The sequence below is a fragment of the Pezoporus flaviventris genome, unplaced genomic scaffold (genome assembly GCF_033815535.1).
Source record: "Pezoporus flaviventris isolate CSIRO_AGI_PZ_B2104156 unplaced genomic scaffold, CSIRO_AGI_Pfla_v1 ptg000054l, whole genome shotgun sequence".
Classification (NCBI taxonomy): domain Eukaryota; kingdom Metazoa; phylum Chordata; class Aves; order Psittaciformes; family Psittacidae; genus Pezoporus; species Pezoporus flaviventris.
The window spans coordinates 633,566-655,797 of NW_026892602.1; the positions used below are offsets into that span (position 1 = coordinate 633,566).

The 22,232-nt window shown below is 43.9% G+C and overlaps 1 protein-coding gene and 1 non-coding gene across 2 annotated transcripts in view; both read right to left on the reverse strand.

Annotated features, from left to right (window-relative positions):
• Positions 1-22,040, reverse strand: part of SF3B3 (splicing factor 3b subunit 3) — a 32,483-nt gene extending 10,443 nt beyond the window's left edge. The window contains exons 1-15 of the mRNA XM_061468907.1: positions 21,919-22,040; positions 21,170-21,496; positions 19,857-20,029; positions 19,344-19,485; positions 18,160-18,272; positions 17,282-17,419; positions 16,164-16,267; positions 14,700-14,865; positions 11,593-11,688; positions 11,008-11,080; positions 4,445-4,596; positions 3,866-4,021; positions 3,306-3,461; positions 2,458-2,601; positions 1,441-1,563 (exon numbers count right to left, since the gene is read on the reverse strand). Of these exons, the coding sequence (XP_061324891.1) occupies positions 1,441-1,563; positions 2,458-2,601; positions 3,306-3,461; positions 3,866-4,021; positions 4,445-4,596; positions 11,008-11,080; positions 11,593-11,688; positions 14,700-14,865; positions 16,164-16,267; positions 17,282-17,419; positions 18,160-18,272; positions 19,344-19,485; positions 19,857-20,029; positions 21,170-21,496; positions 21,919-21,988 (2,133 nt within the window). The 5' untranslated portion in view covers positions 21,989-22,040. The remainder of the gene's footprint in view (positions 1-1,440; positions 1,564-2,457; positions 2,602-3,305; positions 3,462-3,865; positions 4,022-4,444; positions 4,597-11,007; positions 11,081-11,592; positions 11,689-14,699; positions 14,866-16,163; positions 16,268-17,281; positions 17,420-18,159; positions 18,273-19,343; positions 19,486-19,856; positions 20,030-21,169; positions 21,497-21,918) is intronic.
• LOC133277380 (small nucleolar RNA SNORD111) lies at positions 17,888-17,967 on the reverse strand. The gene has a single exon (XR_009746179.1). It is a non-coding gene; the product is annotated as a small nucleolar RNA SNORD111 (small nucleolar RNA).
• Positions 22,041-22,232: the final 192 nt, after the last annotated feature.

A 22,232-nucleotide genomic window follows, 5' to 3' on the forward strand; every position in this document is an offset into this window, starting at 1 on the left:
AGTTCTGGGGATGAAAACAAGCTCACTCCTTGCAAATATGAAGGGATGTGCCAGGCAAATATGCCTGGCTCTTACCCACTTAACACCTGAGTTCTTGGGGGTGGACTCCACCCAGCTCAGGGCACACCCTCAGAGATTCTGCTTGCTTTCAAGAAAGAGTTTTATCTAGAAACTGCGTATGACATGAAGAGGAATTTTAAACACTATTAAGACAACAAATATTCAAACTGAGGTGCAATAAAAACTGTTATCTGTAAAAGCCATGATAACAAATACTTTCACAGCTTTTTTTTCTTTTAACAATAGCCTGTTCTAATGGGAACAGGTAATTTAAAATAAGTATTTACTGCTTTGTCACCATCCAAACATGGTAGCAAGCAAGTGAAATTCCCTTAAAATCATGAGTAGCGTATTTTCAAGTTAAGGAAAACAAAGGAAGAAGACAGACCTCTAAACCCTTCAGCTTTATACATGACATAACTCAACGTCAGTACAACCTTACTTTCTGCCCCAGCAATAACAGCTGGAATTACACTGAATCTCTCATAGGGTACCCCCCACCTATCACTGACTGGCCATAAACATTTTGTTTTTTCTCCCCATATTGTGACAGAAGGAATCAAGAATGGACTCAAAGCAGAAAAGCAATCAGCTATTACTCTGCTACAGCATCCTCTGCCCAAGCTGCAAAGCAGCTCACCTCCAAGGTACACCTGGCAGGAGCAAGTTGAAGAGATTTACCCAGTGTACCATAACACTGAAGCAGTCCTCACATTCCCTGATCCAGCCCCTGCACTGACCAGCAGTATTTCCCAACTCTGAAGGGGTCATCCAAAAATGAGTCAAGCAGGACGTGGCTGATCTCCCCAGTGCCACATCACAAGGCCTGGAAATGGCACTTCTGATGAAAAACTTTCACCCCTGTGTGCCAAACCCTGCAAATGTTTTCCCGGAACCATGTGTGGCAGCTGTCCAGTCCCTGGCTGAGCCATTCTAAACAGGCACAGGAAACAACCATCACTGCATCAAGCAGTCAAAGGGAAGATTTCTGCGCAGGGCTCTTTCTGCCACTGTGCACTAACACAGGCAATGTGAGGTTTTTCAGTGTCTCTAAGCCTAAGAATCTGCTCAGAGCTTTCCAGACATGCTGCAAACACAGCCTATGGGTCAAATAAGTCCCATTTCCAAACACGCAGGGCAGCACTACACATTACTTGATAAGAAGGGGAATACCAACATGAACAAGGCTGTTTGTGAAAGAGCAAACTGCGAGCCAAGCAGTTCCATACGGAAGTCATTCTAAGTCATTCTACTTCCCCCCCCACCCAGAGGGTCCTAATGTACTGCAAGGACAGTTTCCCACTCTGCCCACCAATAATGAAACATGGGATGCTGTGTCTGGAGAATGGATCTGTACCCCTCTGAGTTTGCCTCACTTACCGCCTCTTGGCCTTGCATTCGGACTCGGAAGAGTTTCACAGGCCGGGAGCCAAGGTATCTGGTCCTGGTATCGGAAAGATCACCGGTAACAGGATCCAGGACAGTTCGCAGCAGCACACCATTCTTGACATCAGCAAACCAAATAGATCAAGATTACAGACAAGAAATAACAGCCATTACTCAAAACTTCTGAAGAATTGGGTGTCTATTCCTAGGTTTCCTAGTTTCTGGTACAACTGTCTTTTATAACTATATCCAAATTGGCTCTTCATATGAAAAAGCATAGCTCCTGCACACTCCTATTCCAAAAGGAATTACTTGTAAAACACATGTACACCAAACAGGAAAAAGCAAAAAACTAGACCAATGGCTTATGAGTACATCCCATAAACCATGAAAACCTGAGGCTAATTCCAGATCCGAATCCCTCTTGGTACAAAGTATTTACCCAAAACATCATGCTACTTACAAAGAGCTTCTTACATCAAGCTTGAAGCATGTGAAAGAACCTAGGCTGCTCTGACTGTTTTTACTACATGTTGAATTGTCAGAACGTTTTGGTTGAAGATCACAGAGACAGCACCGGATGCAACAAAAAGCTGTGTAACAGCAGGGTTATTAGGGCAGAGCCTGTGGCTATGGGCAGTTACTCCTTATACACTCGGCCCTACAGGCAGTTTCTAAAAAACTGCCCAACATTTTACCCAGAGATTTTTTTTTTTTCTTTTCTTAAGAATATGCCCTCCTTCTGGAAGGGGAAAAGCACATTTTGATCTACAAGACCCCCAGGACAATACACTGTCTTTTGATGAACCTTAAGTCCATGAATGCATGGTGAAACTTGCACCTCATGTCACGCAGTGAATTCCCCCATCTTAGTTGTTAAGCCTGTTGTAACAAAGAGGAACAGCCAGGCTTTGTGTTGTGCTGCATGATGACAAAGCTACTTTTACAATCCATTTTTCAAGTGAAAGCTCACCAAGACACGTCTGCCAGAACCAGGCAGGCACCCCTCACCTGCAGTCCAATGTTCAGGTACAGAAAGCCAATGGTGCCTCTCTCCCCCAGCTCATCCTGCTTCTCCGTGCCACCCATCTCCACAATACACAATGACTCAGGCTGAGCAGGAAGGGCCTGCATACTCAGTGGCTGTAAGCAATCCTATGGGAGACAGAATAGAGGTAGCACACCAGTCAGCAAGGCTTGGCATGGCAAGAGGGGATTCAAGCTACATCTAAGAAATTTTGAGATGCCCTTTTAGATCTCCAAAAAGAGTATTCAGCACACAAAAAAGGAAAAAGTCCAAATAAACACTGGCTCTGTGGATTTTGGCAAGCAAGAATCCAATCTGTGGTAGCAGCCCTGGGGTTTGGAAGAGATAAACTAGATTCTTCGAAACTGTTCTAGCAGTTTGCCGCTATTTAGCATGGAGAGACCTAAGCAAAGTTTGTTACTTCAGTCATCTGCTGAAAACTTCTCTGCTGCAGAGAGAGAAATTAATGGTGGTTTGGTGCTGACCTGCTTGCAGAATGAGTCTGCTTTAGTACAGGTTTAAACAGTAAGACAAGAAAAACAAACAAAACCCCCCAAAACACACAAAACCAAAATCTGAAACAAAACAATGAAGCAATAATTTCTCATCAGCTGAACCTCCAGGCAAGGGTGAGGCTAGATAAAACAAGGAAATTGTTACAGGTTAGGATCAGGAGCCATGCTTCCTCCTACAGAAAAGCCACACAAGCTATTCATTCCTGGTCATCCACCTGAATATGGAGAGACAGCTTGGATGGATACAGCCCACCTCTGGAATACCCTTCTGAGCATTTCAAGCCAATGGAAGAGGCAGCAACAACACAGCTACTCACTGAAGGGTCAAGGGAAATAATTCTGACAGTGTTGTCCACCAGCCCAACAGCAAGGAAGCGGGAGCGCTGCTCCCCAGGAGGAACATTGGCCAGGCTCATGCAAACGACATCAGCTGACATCTCCTTTCTTTCTGTGTACTCATTCAGCTGTCCTGACTGAAAAAAAAAAGCACAAAAGACACTTACTGACTGCCCAATGGAGTGAACCAGCATCAAATGTCTCTCCACACCTTCCCCCCAGCACTTTTTTTTTTTTTAGGCCAGTGCTTTGGATTGTCTGTATTTTTAAAAAAACATTTATTTACAGCATTATTTCAGCTACAGTTGGAAGAACCAGAATAGCAGTAGGGTAAGTACACAATTTCCAGCCTCAGTCTAATTAGCCATTAAATTATCTTAGACAAACAGAGTCCAGCTCTGCAGGGCTTTTATCTATTCATTCAAGAAGGATGCTTCACTACAGAATCCATGTCTGCGGGTCTCATCAAGGATCAGTCTCTGGTATGCCTCATAGTCCATCTGGCTCTATCAAAACTCATTCCCAGCATTAATATACATACCGGGTCCATCTCAAAATAAACCAGTTCTCCTCCAGTCAGTGCTATCACTACTTGTCTTTGGTTCACAGCACATTTTACAATGGTCTTCTTCCCTGGCGTCTTCCATTCATTTACTCTCTTATCTGCTCGGATGTGCCGGATCCCATCTGGATAAACCTGAAAGATTAAAAAAAAAAAAAAAAAAAAAAGGTCACAGCAGTTTTGTATTTATCACCCTTCACAACTCTCACTGGTGGTTCTGACACACAAAAGCCAAAGAAAGCACCACTCCTGGCAGTGGTGATCTACTGGCTATGCAACAGGCTGAACTAGCATGAAATCACCTGCCAGCTGGAACCATTGCATCTTTGAGCTACAGCAAGGAACTACTGGGCACACAACGAAGGAGATTAGAACCATCTTCAGCTGGTCCAGCTCACTTAGCACAGTGTAAAATGGGAAAGGAAATGAATCATGTCACCCTTTACCAATCCACACCTTTTAACACAACATATGCTGCACTAACATAGAAACTGTGGCCATGCCGCAAGCAGAAAGTGGCAGATGTAATCAGACACATCAGAAGCAGCTTTCCATTACCTGTACCAAAGCATCGTCACCAAGAAGAGAGCAGGACAAGGTGGGTGTAGTACCCAGGAATCCTGAGTCAGTCACTTCTTCTACAGTTTCTCCGATAGACAGCACCAGTGTGGCATTTACGAAGGACACAATGATATAGGCATCAAATTCATCTGGTTAAGGGAGACAGGGAAAAAAGGGCGTTGATTAAGTAAATGCAAGACTTCCCAACAAAATTAGCAGCCTGATAGATGTCCAGCAGTTACTCAGAATTCCTGCGATAATTAAATCTGCTGGCAGTGTTGTGCAAGTTCGTTCTAGGACACATGGTCTGAAAGCCAGCCACTGCTAGACTCCAAACAATGCAAGACTGAACCAGGGGTCAAATCATGATCCCGATACAGAGTCAATTCACCATACTCTGGATTCTGGCATGCAAGGCTCCAGCCTACATTCTTCAAAGACAGTTCAAGTCTAGAAGTCTTTAGCACTTGACCCACGTCACACCAGGAGCTGAATCCAGATTTAACACCCAGTGACACCAAACTGAATACCTCAATAATATGAACACATGGAACTCATCTGCAGAAACCACACCATGGATGCTGCAAACAGTAGGTTGCAGGACCTTGTACCTAATCCAGTATACACATAATAAAAGGCTGCAGAGAACAATTTGGGTGCAGTGCAACAGAGGAGCTCTGGGTTAGCGTGCTCTGTCCTCATCTACAAGCTCAGCTAGCTTACATTCATCACACAGCCACCCCTACAGTCTTCTGGGATAAGAAACAATTGTTTTTAAGATAGAGCAAACACTGACCTTTACTTCTACTGGAAGAAGTGACAGTATTGCAACTACTATCTCCAGTACTGGCTTCTCCCAAGAGGAACAGCTTTAGAGTCCAGTAGCTTGCATGTGGAAGAGCTATGCTAATTAAAACAGTCATAAGAGCTCATAAGGAAATTTTGTGGGAAACAATGTCAGTAGGTAAAGGGAATGCCCTGATATACTGCTGTCCGTTTTCATTCTGCAGAAGGTAACAGGCATTAAAGAGGGGGAGAGGAGTCTCATTAAAACAGAATAACAAAAGCAAAAGAAACAATGAAGTCTGCTGGGAAACGGAGGCAGAAGCCTCAGTGGAGTAAAACTGCTTTAGAAGCAACTCCACTTCTGCTGCTGTTGCTATACAAGTGCTACTTCTTAAAAAGAAAAAATTCCCCATTTTAACCAAACTCAACCTAAAGCTCAGACCTATGCACCACAGCACAAGACAATTAGCAAAGGTCAGGGTGTAAGAGAGCTGTCACAGTTTTTGTTCTTGAGCAGAGTTTCTCCATAATCTGCACACGTGGGAGACATGGAGAAGTGGGTAAAGATTCCCAAAGTAGAGAAAGAAAATAGGGAACTCTTGCTGGGTTGAATACAAGATGCCAGCAAATACCATGCACCAGCTTAATGAAACAGAACTGGGCCAACTGAAACAAATGCTCCAGGAATGGATCCTTTTCTTATCCACCCTGTTTATATGGAGGCTCTGCCAAACATGCTGCGTCACGTTTGTAACAGAAAGGTCTTACATACAGCTGAAAATATGCAAGTGAAAAAATCCCATCATTCTTCTCTCCCTCACCTGGTATACAGACCACAGCTACGATCAAACTGAAGAGCTTTGTGCCATTAAAGCAATTCTAACAGTGGTCTGTGGCATAAACTTCTAACATTCTCCTAAAGCCCCCAGACAGGAGCAAATCCCACTTGTGGAAATGAGAACGTAAGAACTGAACCTGCACACAGAAACCAATCAGTTACTACTTAAAACACAGCTTAACAGGAGAATTTCTCTTAACGTTAACAGCCGATGGTAATAGTTCAGCAAGACATGCACTACTACATACTCATTATTTTCCACACTAAATAGCAGCTGCTCCTACAAACCTGCCTGAATTTTTCAACACCAGAAGTCTAAAAGAATTCCTCGACTGTTTTAAATAGAGGTTTTAGCAGTTCACAGGCTAAGCATTTAATTAATAAATATCCTGTAGACGGGATGTTCTAAAATTCCATTTCAAAGACCATCAGTGCTTTCCTAACTTCTTGAGTGCTGCTGCCTTCTTCCCTGGGGGCTGTCATTCTCATGATAAACCACCATGTCCCAGCTGGAGGCGTAACCACGATTTGGAGCAGGACAAAGAACTCCCATTCGAAAGCAAAACAGATTCCCTTAGTCTTACTCCAAATGAAAACTCATTTCTACCTCTTTATAGTTCTGATGATCTTTTTTTTCCACTGGCTTACAGTTATATCAGAGCATGCCTTTAAGTTTGGGTCAATAACAGTGACCAGTGCATTTTTGCTTGAAGTCCAGTAGTGTTACTTAATGCCTCTTGGCTGGAGCTTTTGAAATAAAGGGTTTGATTTACCAGAATTAAGTCAGTGAATAAGATGCATTCATCCAGATCCAAAACAATACAATTTTGGTCTAGAAAATATACCAGCCTAGTTGAGATTAAGAAGACTAAATCCCTGTAGCACACTGAGAAGTATTCTCAAAAACTAAAAGATCTATAGACTTTAATATGAAAAGGTATCTACTTAGCTCTGCATAATCTCAAGCATAACATCAGGCTCTCCAGAGTTCTGAACTGATACTCATTATTTTGTACGCAAAATACAAAGACACATGACCTCAGAGATGCTTATTACTGTTCTAATTGCTCCAGTTAGCTCCTTTCAGCAAGTAACAGAGACATTTTAATGACTCTGGAGAACCACAGCTAGACTAATTTTCCTATGCATTCATTACAAGTTTTCTGCACCTTCATCCACATGACAGTTATGAAAATATACATTTCAGTCCATGAACTCTATCCTACCATGTTTTTTGTTATTTGTTACGGATTCAGTTTCAGTTATTCCATGAGAATTCCATTCCTATACACCAGCCCACGCCTGGTACAGTTTATTCATGCTCTGCAGCATGTGAATTTGAACCAACACAAACGCAGACACCAGCTAAGACTTGTTCAGTGAACAGAGAGATGAGGAGCAACAAAGGTAGGGATTATTCTCACTTAAAAGATACTAATGGGAAGACAGCACATTTTCCTGTGTTTCTGTTGACTACTGAATGGAGACTCTGCACCTGAGAGTCACTGCATATTGCCTTTCAAGCAGGAGCACCAGGTAGGGAAGGCAGGCTGTCAGCTCTCAGTTTTGCATGTATCTCAACAGCCGAGCACCCAGCCATCTAGCTTCCCACACCCTAATATTCAGCTGCAACAGGGTTTGGTCCAAACCCCATCTACTTGTCTGATGGACAGATGCATGTGTCCTGGGGTCAGCCATGTTATTTTCCTCCTTCCTAGTAGCTGGTGCAGTGCTGTCTTTCAGCTTTAGTCTTGAGAACAATGCTGGGAACACACTGATGTTTTAGTTATTGCTAAGTAATGCTTACCCCAATCAAGGACTTTTCAGTCTCTCGTGCTCTGCCAGAGAGGAGGGGCACAAGAAACCACGAGGAAGCAGAGACAGGACACCTGACTCAAACTAGCCCAAGGGGTATTCCATACCACAGCACATCATGCCTAGTAGAGAAACTGGGGGGAGTCACTCGGAAGGGACCTATCTCTGCTCAGGTCAAGCTGGGTATTGGTCTGCAGATGCTGAGTAAGTATACTGTGCATCATTAAGGTTTCTTGGTTTTTTTTTTTCCCTTAACTTTTTAGTATATTCTCTGCCCTTGTTATTTCCCTTATCATTATTGTTAGCGCTAGGAATTTTATACTATACTTTAGTTATTGGACTGCTCTTATCTCAATCCATGAGGTTTACATTCTTTCAATTCTCCTCCCCATCCCACCAGGAGTGGGCAGGGATAAAGGGGAGTGAGCAAGCAGCTGCATGGTTTTGAGTTACCAGCTGGGCTTAAACCGTAACAGCATCCCATAACCACAGGGCGCTCCCATGCCAGCAATACCTTCAAGCACACATGATCATTTTCTCTTCAAGGTCTCTACAAAGCAGCGTGGAGCCAATCCTCAGTCTAGAAAGAAGCTGAAAACGCCCATAAAAAAACACCTCTGATTTTAGCAAGGACTGGCCATTCTGCAGACACACAGTTGAGTACCTTGTTCCCCCAAAGACTGGGAGATGGCAGTTGTTTTCTACCCCTCAGCTACAGGCAACAATCTCCAACTACACAACAGCTCCTAGAATTCGTTTACTGAAAAGTTTAGCTCCATGATTTTGGGATTCTCTGTGGTTAAGCTGTGGGGCAATACAGTAGCCCCTAGCAGTGAGTACACACCTGTGGTGATCAGCACCTCCACCACCAGCAACCTGTGGAAGAAAAAAAAAGGCTTGGTATTGGTAGTATCACCACATACCAGCCAAGGTTAGTATTTGCTCTGAAGGCTGCAAACCTGTATCTTACAGAGGCCCTGCAGCACAGGGACACTGTGGCAGTGAGGCAGAACCAGGCAATCCAGCACTGCAAATGGAATGCACAAAAACCAGCACTCGCGCAACTTCAATGTTTGAAATGATTCTGCAGGCTTTTTGATTTTAAACCCAGACAAACTGTTCCTGAATTCAAAGGGTTGTAACTCGGGGATTGATTTCATGTAACTTTAAACTGTACTCAGAAAGTAGCATGGTTTGTAACAGCCACAGCTTCCAGCCTTCTGAAATCATGGAGATGATCTTCATGCTGCAGCCTGGAGAATTCGCAAGGAGGAAAAAGGGGCAGCAAAACTGGTCTGGTTTATGTAGGTTAGCAACAGTCCTCTCTCTCCTGAAAAGTCGAAGGCATTCTCTGGAACCCCAAGGGCAAAGGTTTTCAGACTGCAAGGTGATGCAAGAAGCCTCCATCTCTCAGAGGAACAGATGTTACCAACTCCTCTTCCAGAAAAGAGGAGCAAAGGTTTGTCTCTATCAAACTGGAATACCTCTTTTAAGAAAAGCACACTATTTTTCACATGAACTGTGGAAATACTTTTCCTCTGACCCTTTTATTTCTGGGGAAAACGAAGGCACTCTGTGCTCAAAGTTCTTTCCATACTGCTTAGGCAGTACATGAGTCTTAGAATCACAGACAATCACACAATTGTTTAGGTTGGAAGAAACTGAAAAGCTCACCCAGTTCCAACCCCCTGCCACAGGAAGGAACACCTTCCACTAGATCAGGCTGCTCTAAGCCCTGTCCAACCTGGCCTTGAACACTTCAAGGGATGGGGCAGCTAAAGGTTTTCTGGGCAACCTGTGCCAGGGCCTCACCACCCCCACAGAGAAGAACTTCCTGCTCTCATCTCAGTCTCTTCTCTGTCAGTTTAAAGCCATTCGCCCTTGTCCTGTCCCTACAGGCCCTTGTCCAAAGACCCTCTCCAGGTTTTCTGTAGCACATTTAGGCACTGGGCTGCTCTAAGGTCTCCTCAGAGCCTTCCCTCCTCCAGGCTGAACATGCACAGCTCTCCCAGCCTGTCTTCAAGAAGAGGTGCTCCAGCCCTCGCAGCATCTCCGTGGCCTCCACCATACTCGCTCAAGCATGTTCACACGAGTATGGGAAATGATGGCATGTCTTGGATGGCAAGGTAAATCCCACAGCAACGTTTGAAATTACCACAGGGTTACTGGCTTCCTTGGAAAACATGCTACCTGTGACTGCTTAAAAACAGGATACAGCGTCACCACAGCAGGCTAAGGTCTCCACTGCAACAACCTGTCATTTCCATATCCAGTATATAAACAACAAATCTTTGTGAGATTTTACAAAGCTCTCCCCAGAAAATAATCACTGAGGCTGCCAGCACCCAGAACAGATCTGTTTCAGGGGTTTTAGGTGTTTCTGAGGAAACACAAAACTCTGCCTCTGTTCTCACCCTCAAGAGAAAGACAGCACAAGGGACTGTATTTCTTTCCTCTTGTACTTTAATAACGTAAACCTGTTATTTCACATCAGGAAAAAAAAACAACCAACCAGTCAAACCAAGCCCATAATTCCATCTATTCTGCCGATTTCAAATCTTGACTTTCCTGGAATCAGCAGCACTCTATACACTGCTGGGTTTTTTAACAGGAAGTGTCCCCTAGCCCAAATAGACCATTTTCTTTGCAGATAATGCATAGAGGGAAGTAAAAAAATACAAATACTGTTGCTGATTTATCTTCTTTGATCTGTCATTTGTATCCCACTCTCCCACAAAGAGCTGACTACTGTAGTTGTCAACATGCATGTAACAGAGAGTATGCTCCAATAAAAAGCATAATCAATGCCTGCTGATGTCAGAGCAAGAACTTATGGGAAGTGGGAAAGGATGTGGAGGCCAGCAGCTTCAGGCTGCAAAGTACAGCTGACACAGCATATTGGGTGACGGATCCAGCTGCAGGCATCTGCATTCAGAAACAACAATTCTAGGGGACCAGAAGGTGGCTTCTAAGTACAAAGAGGTGGCTGCTGATTCAAAACCCAGCTTTCACAGATGGCACACAAGCATCATGCAACGCCTTTCCTATGTCCTTAGACAAAACAGCAAAATACACCACAAAACATTATCACCTCCTTGTGCTTTAGGAAAATACTGCATACCTTCAACATGTCTCCTCACTGTCCATACAGCATTAGGGTTACCAGGCAGCTCTGAGACAGCCATTTCGGATACCTAAGAGTAAACAGAAAGAAGGTTCTTTTGCAAACAGATGTTTAGACTTAACTACATTAAGCCACCTAACCACCAGCAACTGTTAAGCCTTCCTACAATGGGGCAGGAAAGCTAATAATTCCTAATTCTTATGCTCTCTCCCTGTGCTGCGGGGTAGAATACATTCAGCACTGATACAGCAACATCAGAGCTCTGGATGATCAGCTTTAGAAGGTCACCCATCCCCAGCAAAGAGAACAGCAGCAGCTGGCAGAGACAACGGGATGTTCTGGCTCAATAAACTCAAGTATTAGAAGAGACAAAAATGCACGTGGCTGGAGTCAACTGAACAAAAAGCCTCTGCGACTTTAAGAGTAAACAATATAAACCTTCTACTTCCAAGAAGCAAGTCTAGAGAAAGCTGCTCTCCAGACCAATGGCAGAAGGAGAATCCCTTCATTTCAGTTCCCTTATTGCAAGGATTTTCTCCCGCTGTCCTCCAAAGCTTCTCTTCTTAAGTGCTGAAGTCTTACCTCAAGTCCATGTCTTAGAACTCTCAGAGATGACCGGGGCCCCCGACCACAAGCCACATACAGCTGTGGTGTGTCTTCGTTGGCCAAATCTGCTATCTGTATGGAGAAATAAGTGTCAATACCCAAAGGAAGAAAGAATTAAACTATACATGCCACACTACTGCTTTAAGAATGTTTTTTTTTCAAACACCAAAAGCAGTGAAGATGCCATAGGGTGTACTATCTGCTGTGCTGAAATAGTATCAGGTTTTAAGCAAACTCTCTGCAGAGCTGAGAACTGGTCTGATGGTCAGCAGAGGGGCAGCACAGAACTGCTGCTGACACCATGTCCAGATATCACAGTATCACAGTATGCTGGAGATTGGAAGGGACCTCAAAAGATCATCTAGTCCAATCCCCCTGCCGGAGCAGGAACACCTAGATAAGGTTACACAGGAATGTGTCCAGGCAAGTTTTGAATGTCACCAGAGAAGGAGACTCCACAACCTCCCTGGGCAGCCTGTTCCAGTGTTCTGTCACCCTCACTGAGAAGAAGTTTCTTCTCAAGTTTAAGTGGAACCTCTTGTGTTCCAGTTTGTACCCATTACCCCTCGTCCTATCATTGTTTGCCACTGAGTAGAGCCTGGCTCCATCCTCGTGACACTCCCCCTTTATATATTTATATACACTAATAAGGTCACCCCTCAGTCTCCTCTACTCTAAACTATAGAGACCCAGCTCCATCAGTCTTTCCTCACAAGGGAGATGCTCCACTCCCTTTATCATCTTAGTTGCCCTGCGCTGGACTCTCTCCAGCACGTCCCTGTCCTTCTTGAACTGAGGGGCCCAGAACTGGACACAATATTCCAGATGCGGTCTCACCAGGGCAGAGTAGAGGGGAAGGAGGACCTCTCTCGACCTACTCACCACCCACCTTCTAATACACCCCAGGATGCCATTGGCCTTCTTGGCCACAAGGGCACAGTGTTGGCTCATGGTCATCCTGTCATCCACTAGGACCCCCAGGTCCCTCTCCCCTACACTGCTCTCTAACAGGTCGTTCCCCAACCTATACTGGAACCTGGGATTATTCCTGCCCAGATGCAGGACTCTACACTTTCCCTTGTTATATTTCATCAAGTTATTCCCTGCACAACTCTCCAGCCTGTCCAGGTCTCGCTGGGTGGCAGCACAGCCTGCTAGCGTGTCAGCCACTCCTCCCAGCTTAGTGTCATCAGCAAACTTGCTGATAGTACTCAATTCCCTCATCTAAATCGTTGATGAATATATTGAATAATACTGGTCCCAGTACTGCCCTTGAGGCACTCCAGTAGATACAGGCCTCCAACTAGACTCTGCCCCATAGACTACAACTCTCTGGCTTCTCTCCTTCAGCCAGTTCACAGTCCACCTCACTACCTGATCATCCAGACCACACTTCCTCAATTTAGCCGTGAGGATGCTGTGGGAGACTGTGTCAAATGCTTTGCTGAAGTCAAGGTAGACCACATCCACCGCTCTGCCATCATCTATCCACCGTGTTATTTCCTCATAAAAGGCTAAGAAATTGGTCAAGCATGATTTCCCCTTGGTGAAGCCATGCTGACTCCCCCTCATAACCCTCTTATCCTTGATATGCCTTAAGATAGCACCAAGGATAAGGTGTTCCATCACTTTCCCAGAGATGGAGGTGAGGCTGACTGGTCTATAGTTACTCAAGTCCTCCTTGCCTTTTGAAGACTGGAGTGACATTTGCTTTCCTCCAGTCCTCAGGCACCTCTCCCGTTTCCCAAGACTTGGTAAAGATGATGGAGAGTGGTCTAGCAATGACTTCTGCCAGTTCCCTCAGCACCCGCGGGTGCATCCCATCTGGACCCATGGACTTATGGATGTTCGGATTGCTCAACTGGTCTCTAACCCATTCCTCATTGACTAAGGCAAACCGCTCCGTTGACCTGACTTCATCTGAGGTCTCAGGGGTAAAGGACTCTTCAGGACTGCCTCCGGCAGAGTAGACAGAGACAAAAAAAGGCATTCAGTAACACTGCCATCTCTGTACCTTCTATCACCAGGGCACCCATCCTGTTCATCAGTGGGCCTACATTGCCCCTGGTGTTAGTTTTATCTGCCATGTATGTGAAAAAGCTCTTTCTGCTGTCCTTGACCCCTCTCGCCAGATTTAATTCTAAGGAGGCCTTAGTCATCCTAGCTGCCTTCCTACATCCTCTAGCAGCAGCCTTATATTCCTCCCAAGTGGCCAGCCCCTCCTTCCATGACCTGTAAACTCTCCTCTTCCACTTGAGCATACCCAGCAATTCCCTATTTAGCCATGCAGGTCTCCTGGCCCTCTTCCTTGACTTCCTATGTGTCAGGATGCTCTGATCTTGAGCTTGGAAAAAGCAATCCTTGAATGCCAACCAACTATCTTGAGCCCCTTTACCTTCACGCAGCCTTGCCCATGGGATTTCCCCTAGCAATTGCTTGAAAAGGCCAAAGTTTGCCCTGCTAAAGTCCAGGGTTGCAATTCTACTGGTCTTACCACACAAAATCCTGAATTCCACCATCTCATGGTCGCTGCAACCAAGGCAGCCCTCAACCCTTACTGCTTTGACCAGACCCTCCTTGCTAGTGAGGATGAGATCCAGCAGCACTCCTCTCCTGGGTGGCTCATTTACCATTTGCATGAGGAAGGTATCATCCATACACTGGAGGAACCTCCTGGACTGTGGCTGGGTTGCTGAGTAGTCCTTCCAGCAAACATCAGGGAAGTTAAAATCCCCCACGACGACCACAGCCTGTGACTGTGAGGCCGCTCTCAGCTGCCTGTAGAAGGCCTTGTCAACTTCCTATATATTTTTTTTATACATATATATATATATTTATCACCTCAGGAATCAAAGGCTGCCAGGCCAAATACCAGTCTTAAGCAGCTGCTCAAGAATTTAGCAGGCTTGCTTTTCTACCAGGATTTACTATAGAGCAGTATTTCTGGAAACCTAGGATAATGCAGCTTTGGGACTCTGCTTACACACAAATACTCTGAAGAAAAAATCATTCACCTATGATCAACTCATCTGTAAATGAGAAAGACTTAAGTGGTGAATGGAAGCTTGCTGATGGCAACATACCTGACAACACAGAATAGGAGACAAACTGTCCAACTCATCCACCAGCACCAGGTTCTTGAGAGGTCGTGGCTGGAAAAAGAATGTATCTCCTTCCTCAAGAGGCATAGCAGAAGAGAACTCTGGTTCCTCATCATCATCACCCAGGTGAGCAATCTGGTACAGGTAACTTGAGACAGAGAGCAAGAGCAACAGCATGTTCAGTGTGAAGGTCATGTAGACTTCTCTCTAAGTAAGGCATAGAGAGATACTCAGGCCCCAGAGGGAAATCCTTCCTTACATTATACAGCTATCAAAATTTAGCCTTAAGGATTGCCATCTTGGTGAAAAACTCTTTAAAGGGAATCAGAGACCTTGAAGAAAAACTCCAAACAAAAAAATTCACAACCGCCCCCTCAAACCTTTGTAGCTGTCACTGGCACGGTGTCCCAGAGTCCCAGTGTTTTCTCCATTTACCCACTAGCCTTTCAGATAGTCTTGTGTTAGAGCCAAAGCAGCAACCGAGAGCTGAGGCCAAATGCAAGGACAATGGCTAAGACTGCAACTCCATAGTTATCTTTTTTTAGTGGAATATTCTCATCTGACTATTTTAATCTGTATTCCCTATTCCATTTTATGAACTTAAATGTTACAATAATCAAGTTAAACTTCAGAGGAGATGAGGGGGGGAAATAAAACAACAACAAAAAAAAAACCACAACCCCAGATATACAGACTGATTTACTTCCTGGTTTTAATAAAGTTCAAATGAATATGGCTTCCTCAAGTGCCTGGTTTACGCAACCCAGTTCAGCCACTGCAGTAAACTGGCAGGAGCTCCCTCAGGTGGCTGACTGCAGATATAGTCAGAAAAAAAAATAAAAGTTCCCGTCTTTACTCTTGTGAATTCCCCACTCGGACACTGTTAAACCATCTTGAAAGGCCTGCAAAGTCTTTGCGTCTTCAGAATAGCCTGGAACCCCAAATATGAATTGAGAAAGTCCTCAAATAAACATCTGGTAAGGAAAGGACCGCAATTTCTATGGTCTACCTACTTCACAACACACAGAAGTTCAATGAAAACTATCAAACTAAAAGATAATTCATCTGGATACACAATCGATGTCATATGAACTTCAAGTGCCCAATTCTTCCAAAACCTACTGCAACAGATTATGATCTCTTGCTCTGTGCTCTGCAATATCTAATTTGGGTTCAAACAAGAAAGTCCCTCCATTCAGTCATATCCTAAGCCAACTGTTCTGCTCAAGACATGTGAACAGAGCATTAATGTACCAATGAAAACAGAAGTGTTGTCTTTCTACGTTCATTAGGTTCAGGTGCCAGTTTGCAGCCCTGAACAGAAACAGTCTGTTTTCCAGGGGGAAAATGCTGACATTGTTTACTGACTGGTTTCCAAATTCAGATGCCACAAACAGAAAACCTGTCTTCCAGGGGGAAAATACTGACATCAGATTGTTTACTCACTGGTTTCCAAATTCAGATGCCACAAACAGAAACCCTGTTTTCAGCACACACATGGCAGCAGCGACAGGAACAGTATCAAAGTACTTCAGACGAATCTCTGTAACCTGAAAACAGAGGAAGATGTGACTGTACTAGTACAGGGCTAGAGCTGTACATGTGTGGCTTAATTAAAAGCAGCTGCTTAGCTATCGTCTCCAAAAAAAAGCAGCAGGAGAGTGGGCCAGGCTTAACCACATCAGTAGTTTGGGACAGCAAGTTATGAATCATGAAATACAGCAGACAATTTTGAACACAAAAGTCAGGCTGCCCATTTTATTTGAAGACTTTTGGTAACACTGAATCAGTCTGGAGGGAAAAAAAAGGCAGCTGCAAAAATAGCAAGCTGTTGAACAAAAAGAAATTTGCTTCACTGAACACTAGCCGTTCCCCTGCATGTGAAGAAATAACTGTCTTGAGTGTATTTCTACATTTCATATAGTCACAACAGCTGTTGGTGAAACATTCAAGAATGACCTGAAGCCACTTAAAGATGGAACACAATCGTCCCTAAACTGACATGTTTAGATGAAGGAAGAACTGATATTTGACATTTACTCAAAACCCCCAACTGATTCACTGCAGCAGAAATAGTTTCATTGCAAAATACTAGGACAACCAGTGGCATGCCACTGCAAGCCTCTGATTCGAACTCATGGATCAACTCTACCTCAATTCGAATAAAAAAATAACAGCATATAAATATTCAATCAAGAGATGAAACAGAGAGCACCTACTGTGATCAAGAGAAACTTCAGTGCCCCAGAATCAGTTTTTCGAATACCTCCTTATGCAGGTTCATGGACCAAACTTTACATCTTCTGAAGAGAGAACTGCCTGCAGAACATCTAAAGTATACCCAAATGACTCTGCAGCACAGTTCTCACAGGATTTTGCAAACCTGGTACTGTGTCTCCGCATGAGTGAACATCAGTTAGAACTGCAGATGTAACAGTATTACAAATTGCACAAACCATGTGCCATTACACAGCTAAGCCCACAGTACGTTTTTTTCACTTCAGAGCACAAAGTAATTGTCTAAGGACACTTAATGCTTTTGATGCTCTTCACATAACGCTTACCATGTCTTCATCAGTCTCCAAAGTAATTTTGAAGATGTCTCCTTGCTCTGTCTGGGCCAGGAAGAAGAACATGGACTTGGTCTTATGTGTAGCAGAGCAAACAAAAATCATACCCCTCTCTGGGTCATCCAAGTCATTCTGCAAGAAAGAGATGTCATTGGTGGACCTACCTGGCAAGTGCAGATGTGATTTCTCCAACTGAAGAATTTCAATTTCATAGGTGCCTAAAGAGCTGACAGCATGCAAGGAGGCTTTAAAGACAAAGCACATCTCCTCCATTGTACCCATAGTTACCCTTGGTACACCTCTGCCCCAGAAGGCAATAAATTTCTAAGACACTGTGCCAAAACATCACCTATCTTTTTCGCTCTGCTCCCCAGATAACTTGTCACATAACAAAACCAGACATTGAGGAAAAGGCTGCAATCCACATGTGGCCCTTTGTGAGCAGCTGAACTTTGGCAGGTGCTCAAAGCACACAATTTGCAACACCAAAGGTGAAGGAAGCAGCCTTAGATGCAACAAAGCAGCTCTTGAATTTACCTGGGCACACAACAGCAACCATGACTCACCACCTCACATAATGCCACTGTACACAGACAGCGCTGGCCTGATCAGAGTTTTTGGAGTATCTCCAGCATAGGTTTCAGAGAAGAGACATGAACCAAGCTCATCACTTCAGGCTATGCCCACCTCCATCTTCCCTCCTGCGTAACTTGCATCCAGTAAGGTAGGTGAGAGGCTAACAGACTTAACTCCTTTTTTCTTACTGTAAAGCCTCCCTGACACCTTTAATCTCAAAAGGCAAACACAAAGCTTTCACTTAGCACTGACAAAGCTAATGTTAAAAAAAAGGATAGGAATCACAAAATTCTCACCCGTCTTCTGGGAATTGGGCATCTGATATCAGGCTGGTCACCAAAGTTTTTGTAAGTAATATAGTTTTCAGAACAGATTAGCACCCCGCTAGGTCCATCAGAACCACCAGGAACTGAGACAAAAAGAAGAAATACTATGAGAAAAGCCCTTCCCACAGATCTGAGTTGCTGCCTGCAGAACATTTCTTTAGGCTTTCTTTAAAGTGTCATAGCTTTCAGTCCTCTCCATCACCCTACATAATCTGCTCTTATTAAAGGATAAGACAAAGAACCAAGTACAGCTGCCTGTGTCAGCACGACAAGATGGCAGATGGAACTAGGGGACCAGGAAGGAGAAAAAGGAAGGATGTAGCTTCAAATGGCTTATGTTTTAGCTTTCTTGGCTTATTCTTGTCTAGAAAATCACATGCCCAAAACACCGTATTAGCAACTTGTCAGTTAAACACAACCCTAGGCTTACTGGCATCTTTGCTTGCCGTCAAAAAAAAAAATTCCACCAGATGGTTTCCTGACTTATCTCTCATTTTTAGAGTATGTTTTTTAAAACACTTCTATTGAGGTGCCAGCATAACAAAAGATATGCTCAAAATAGTGGTAGTCATCGGATCCAGTCCAGTATTGGATGTCTCAACAGCTGCCTACAGAAGGTGCAACAACAGGGCAAGCCCACAAGGATTGTCAACTAGTTTAGCTTCCTTCATACTTGCAAGAGGAATCGGCAGCACTCCAGTGGTTTCCCAGATTGAAGGCATTAGGCTGCTTTATATACCACCTTGGTACATGGATTCATATACTGTCTTTCAAACATTTATTAACTGATGGAATCCTGTATGAGAGTACGAAGTACTCCCGTATTACCTAAAAATGCGTAGTTTTGCATCTGCTCCCAGCTAGATGCAATCTAATTAATATCTCTTAGCTTTGGAATCCAGAGAATATCCAGAATACATCCAAAAGAAGAGATGAGGAGCACTTTCACAACACAGCTGTATCTAGGAATTCTTGGACATTTCCATGTGTGAACCACCACTCATTATCCAACTCCAAAGTCAATTAATTTATACTAATGGCTCCAGCTACCATCAACACAACTCCCAAAATGTGAAGAATATTGGCTGTTTCCCGGGAGAACGGGAACCAAGTATATTCATGGGAAAATGACTTTGTGGTGCAGTTGGCAGTACCTGTTATGAGGAAGTTGCCGTGCTCTTCCAAGGGCTCACTGTATTTCCTAACAACATGGTTCAAACCCAAGTCCAGTTCATAAAATGTCAATGTCTGTTGTGTGTTGGCTGCTGCTTCTCCTGTTGGATCATTGTCTGCTTCCTAAAACAAAACACATGAAAGAGTCTTTCAAGAAAGGTATTAAAGAAAGAACAAAGCTGACACATGGGAAACAGTTTTGAGTAGCATTAGAATGAAATCCAAAAGAAGACTTGCTGGAAGATGCACCACAAAAGGTACGGAGGAAGAAAATACGCACATCTGCAGTTGAAAAGCAAGAATTTAAGAATCATCACCTAGAAAGAAGAGATTTGTCTATTCTGACTGAAGGCAAGACAAAAAGCAAGCTCACAACTGAAAATTGCCTCAGACAGCAAAAGCAGCCAACATTCCCTGCCTCCACAGACAGATTAAGAACAGAAGAGGCATGACAAAGCTCAAAAGACGGCAAAGGGAGATCAAGCTCTTCTCACCTCATAATCCATTTCCAGACAAGCAAACATTGGGTTTTCAAATCCCACGTCGACTCCCACCACATGGTAGACCAAAGTATTGGCCTTGTGGGCTTCCAGTGGGGAGGAAATGGTGAGACGAGCAGCAGCATCTCTGTTCAAGATATACACCAGCTTCTGCTTTTCAATAGCACCTGCAAAAACAAGGACAACAGTGCCTGAAGCACAGCTCCTGCTGATCAAATCTGACCATATCTGCAGTCCAGTATCAATACACAGCCTTGCAAGAGAATGTTTGTTACTTCTGCTGAAGCTCACCATCAGTATTTATCTCTGTGCCACCAATTAACTTTAAACGCCTCATTTTAAATGTTTTGGGCTGCAAGCAAAAATGCCAACTCCAGCTCTTTAAAGGCAAAACCTGACCCTTTGAGCTACGCTCATCTAGAACAACAGCCAATCTACAATGGCTACAGGCAGGTCTACTCACTCATTCTACCACACAAGAGATGACAGACTGCAGGGAGGGAAAACCAAATTGAGCACAGGCAGATCTTCCACCGTTTAAAGCCATTTGGCAGTAACATCTCTTCAGAAATATTGTTACTAAGAAAATCCATTCTTAGTTAAGCGATATGCAGTATCCACATCATAACAACCACTCACTATGAACATGAATGGCACAACTGTAACTGGCTACCTCCACACTCATGAAAACAAGACTTGTTAGAAAGAAAACATTATTTGTTGATATTCCTAATAGAAAACAAAAACACTATTAAAGTACTATCGCTTCAAGCTCTCAGTGTGTAGGAAAGCAGCACTGTACAAAGCTGGCTTTGGCAACTCAGAAAGTTGCCAAAAAGGACCAATTCACTAAGACACCTTGTGGCAAATCTTATAAAAACCCCCCAAAATCACCCAAGTGTCCTTCTACTGGGGAAGCTGGATCAGAAATGCATCTAACTGCCTCCATGATACATCTCAGAGAAGAGTAAGGAACTCATAACGTCACTTCAGGCTACGGCAGCTGAGTGACTACATGGTGGCACTGATGCATGCAACCCCAACTTCTCTCCCAGACATGGCACTCTGTGGATCTGTGCACCGTTAAGCAAGCTGGCCTCTTTCCAGCGTTAGAATTCATTTGTGCAATTCCATGCGCATCAAAGAACTATTCTGAATGCCTGCATTCTCTCATGTCTCATAGCTTAGCAATTACCTGAGAAACCCTTCCAATTACACCTTGAGTGGCAGAAACTCACTCCAAAATAAATATCCACAAGACAGAAGAAAGAAAGATAAAGTGAAACCAAGCTGATATACTGACTTACTGATCATGACGGCACGGCCCTTTGGGTCTACAGCCAAGTACTGGCCAGGAACGATTCTGCGACATCCACTCTTGCCAAAGGTTTCCTGATGAATCTTCTCAAAAACATTCTTTGAGGGCTGGTATTCCAGAATAACAATGCGCCCCGAATCACTGCCTACGACAATATAGTCTTTGGTGCCACCTGTCAGCCTGAAGGCCATGAGGGACCGAATGACTCCAAACACTTCCACAGTTAGCAGAGTGTGAACTTTCCCTGTGTTGGGATCGGGGCGCAGTAACTCCAGGATCTTGCCACGGGAAACAACAATTTCTTGTTGTTTGGTTCCTAGAGAACCCAAAATGTGACAAAGAGTTGGCAAGAATGCAGCAGAACATGCAACTTTAAGAAGCACTACAAGAAATAAAATAAAATTTCATTACTAGTAAATGCCAAGGAGTTCTATGATTTCTATGGAAGAATTCGAAGCAACTACATTCATTACTGATTGAGTACTTCTTAACAGACCAGGAAAACTAACCCAAAAAAACTACTAAATTAAATCTATAGATAATCGACCCAAACTTCTCTTGATCCTTCCACAAGTTACAACAGCTCAAGAGGAAATAACAATATACCACTGGAAAAAAAAAAAAAAAGGCACACTGAAGCAAACTAATGTCAGCAACTAAACCAAATAAAAACCACCTTTTTTTCCACTACGACCCAAAAAGCTCAAGCCTAGATGCATGAAGGGAGAAGAAAATTACCTGAAAAATTGCCATGGATAGCATAGCTAATACCAGTGGCACGCTGCAACGTCAGGTTGTAGAGAAACATGTTGGCAATGGGTTTGTCACCTTATCGTAGCTCCACCGAGTCTGCAACAAGTAGATCAAAAAAATGTACTTTGCAACACCAAAGCCTTCCATAAGGCACAGAGAACTGCTGCTCCCCTGCTTGTCTGAGTTTATCACCTCACACTGGAACACTGGCTGCCACTCAGCTGAAGTTATGTGGCATTTATTACGAGGCAAAAGGCTCTCCCAGTGAAGACCAGGCTGCTGAGCTCCTAACTGCAGTG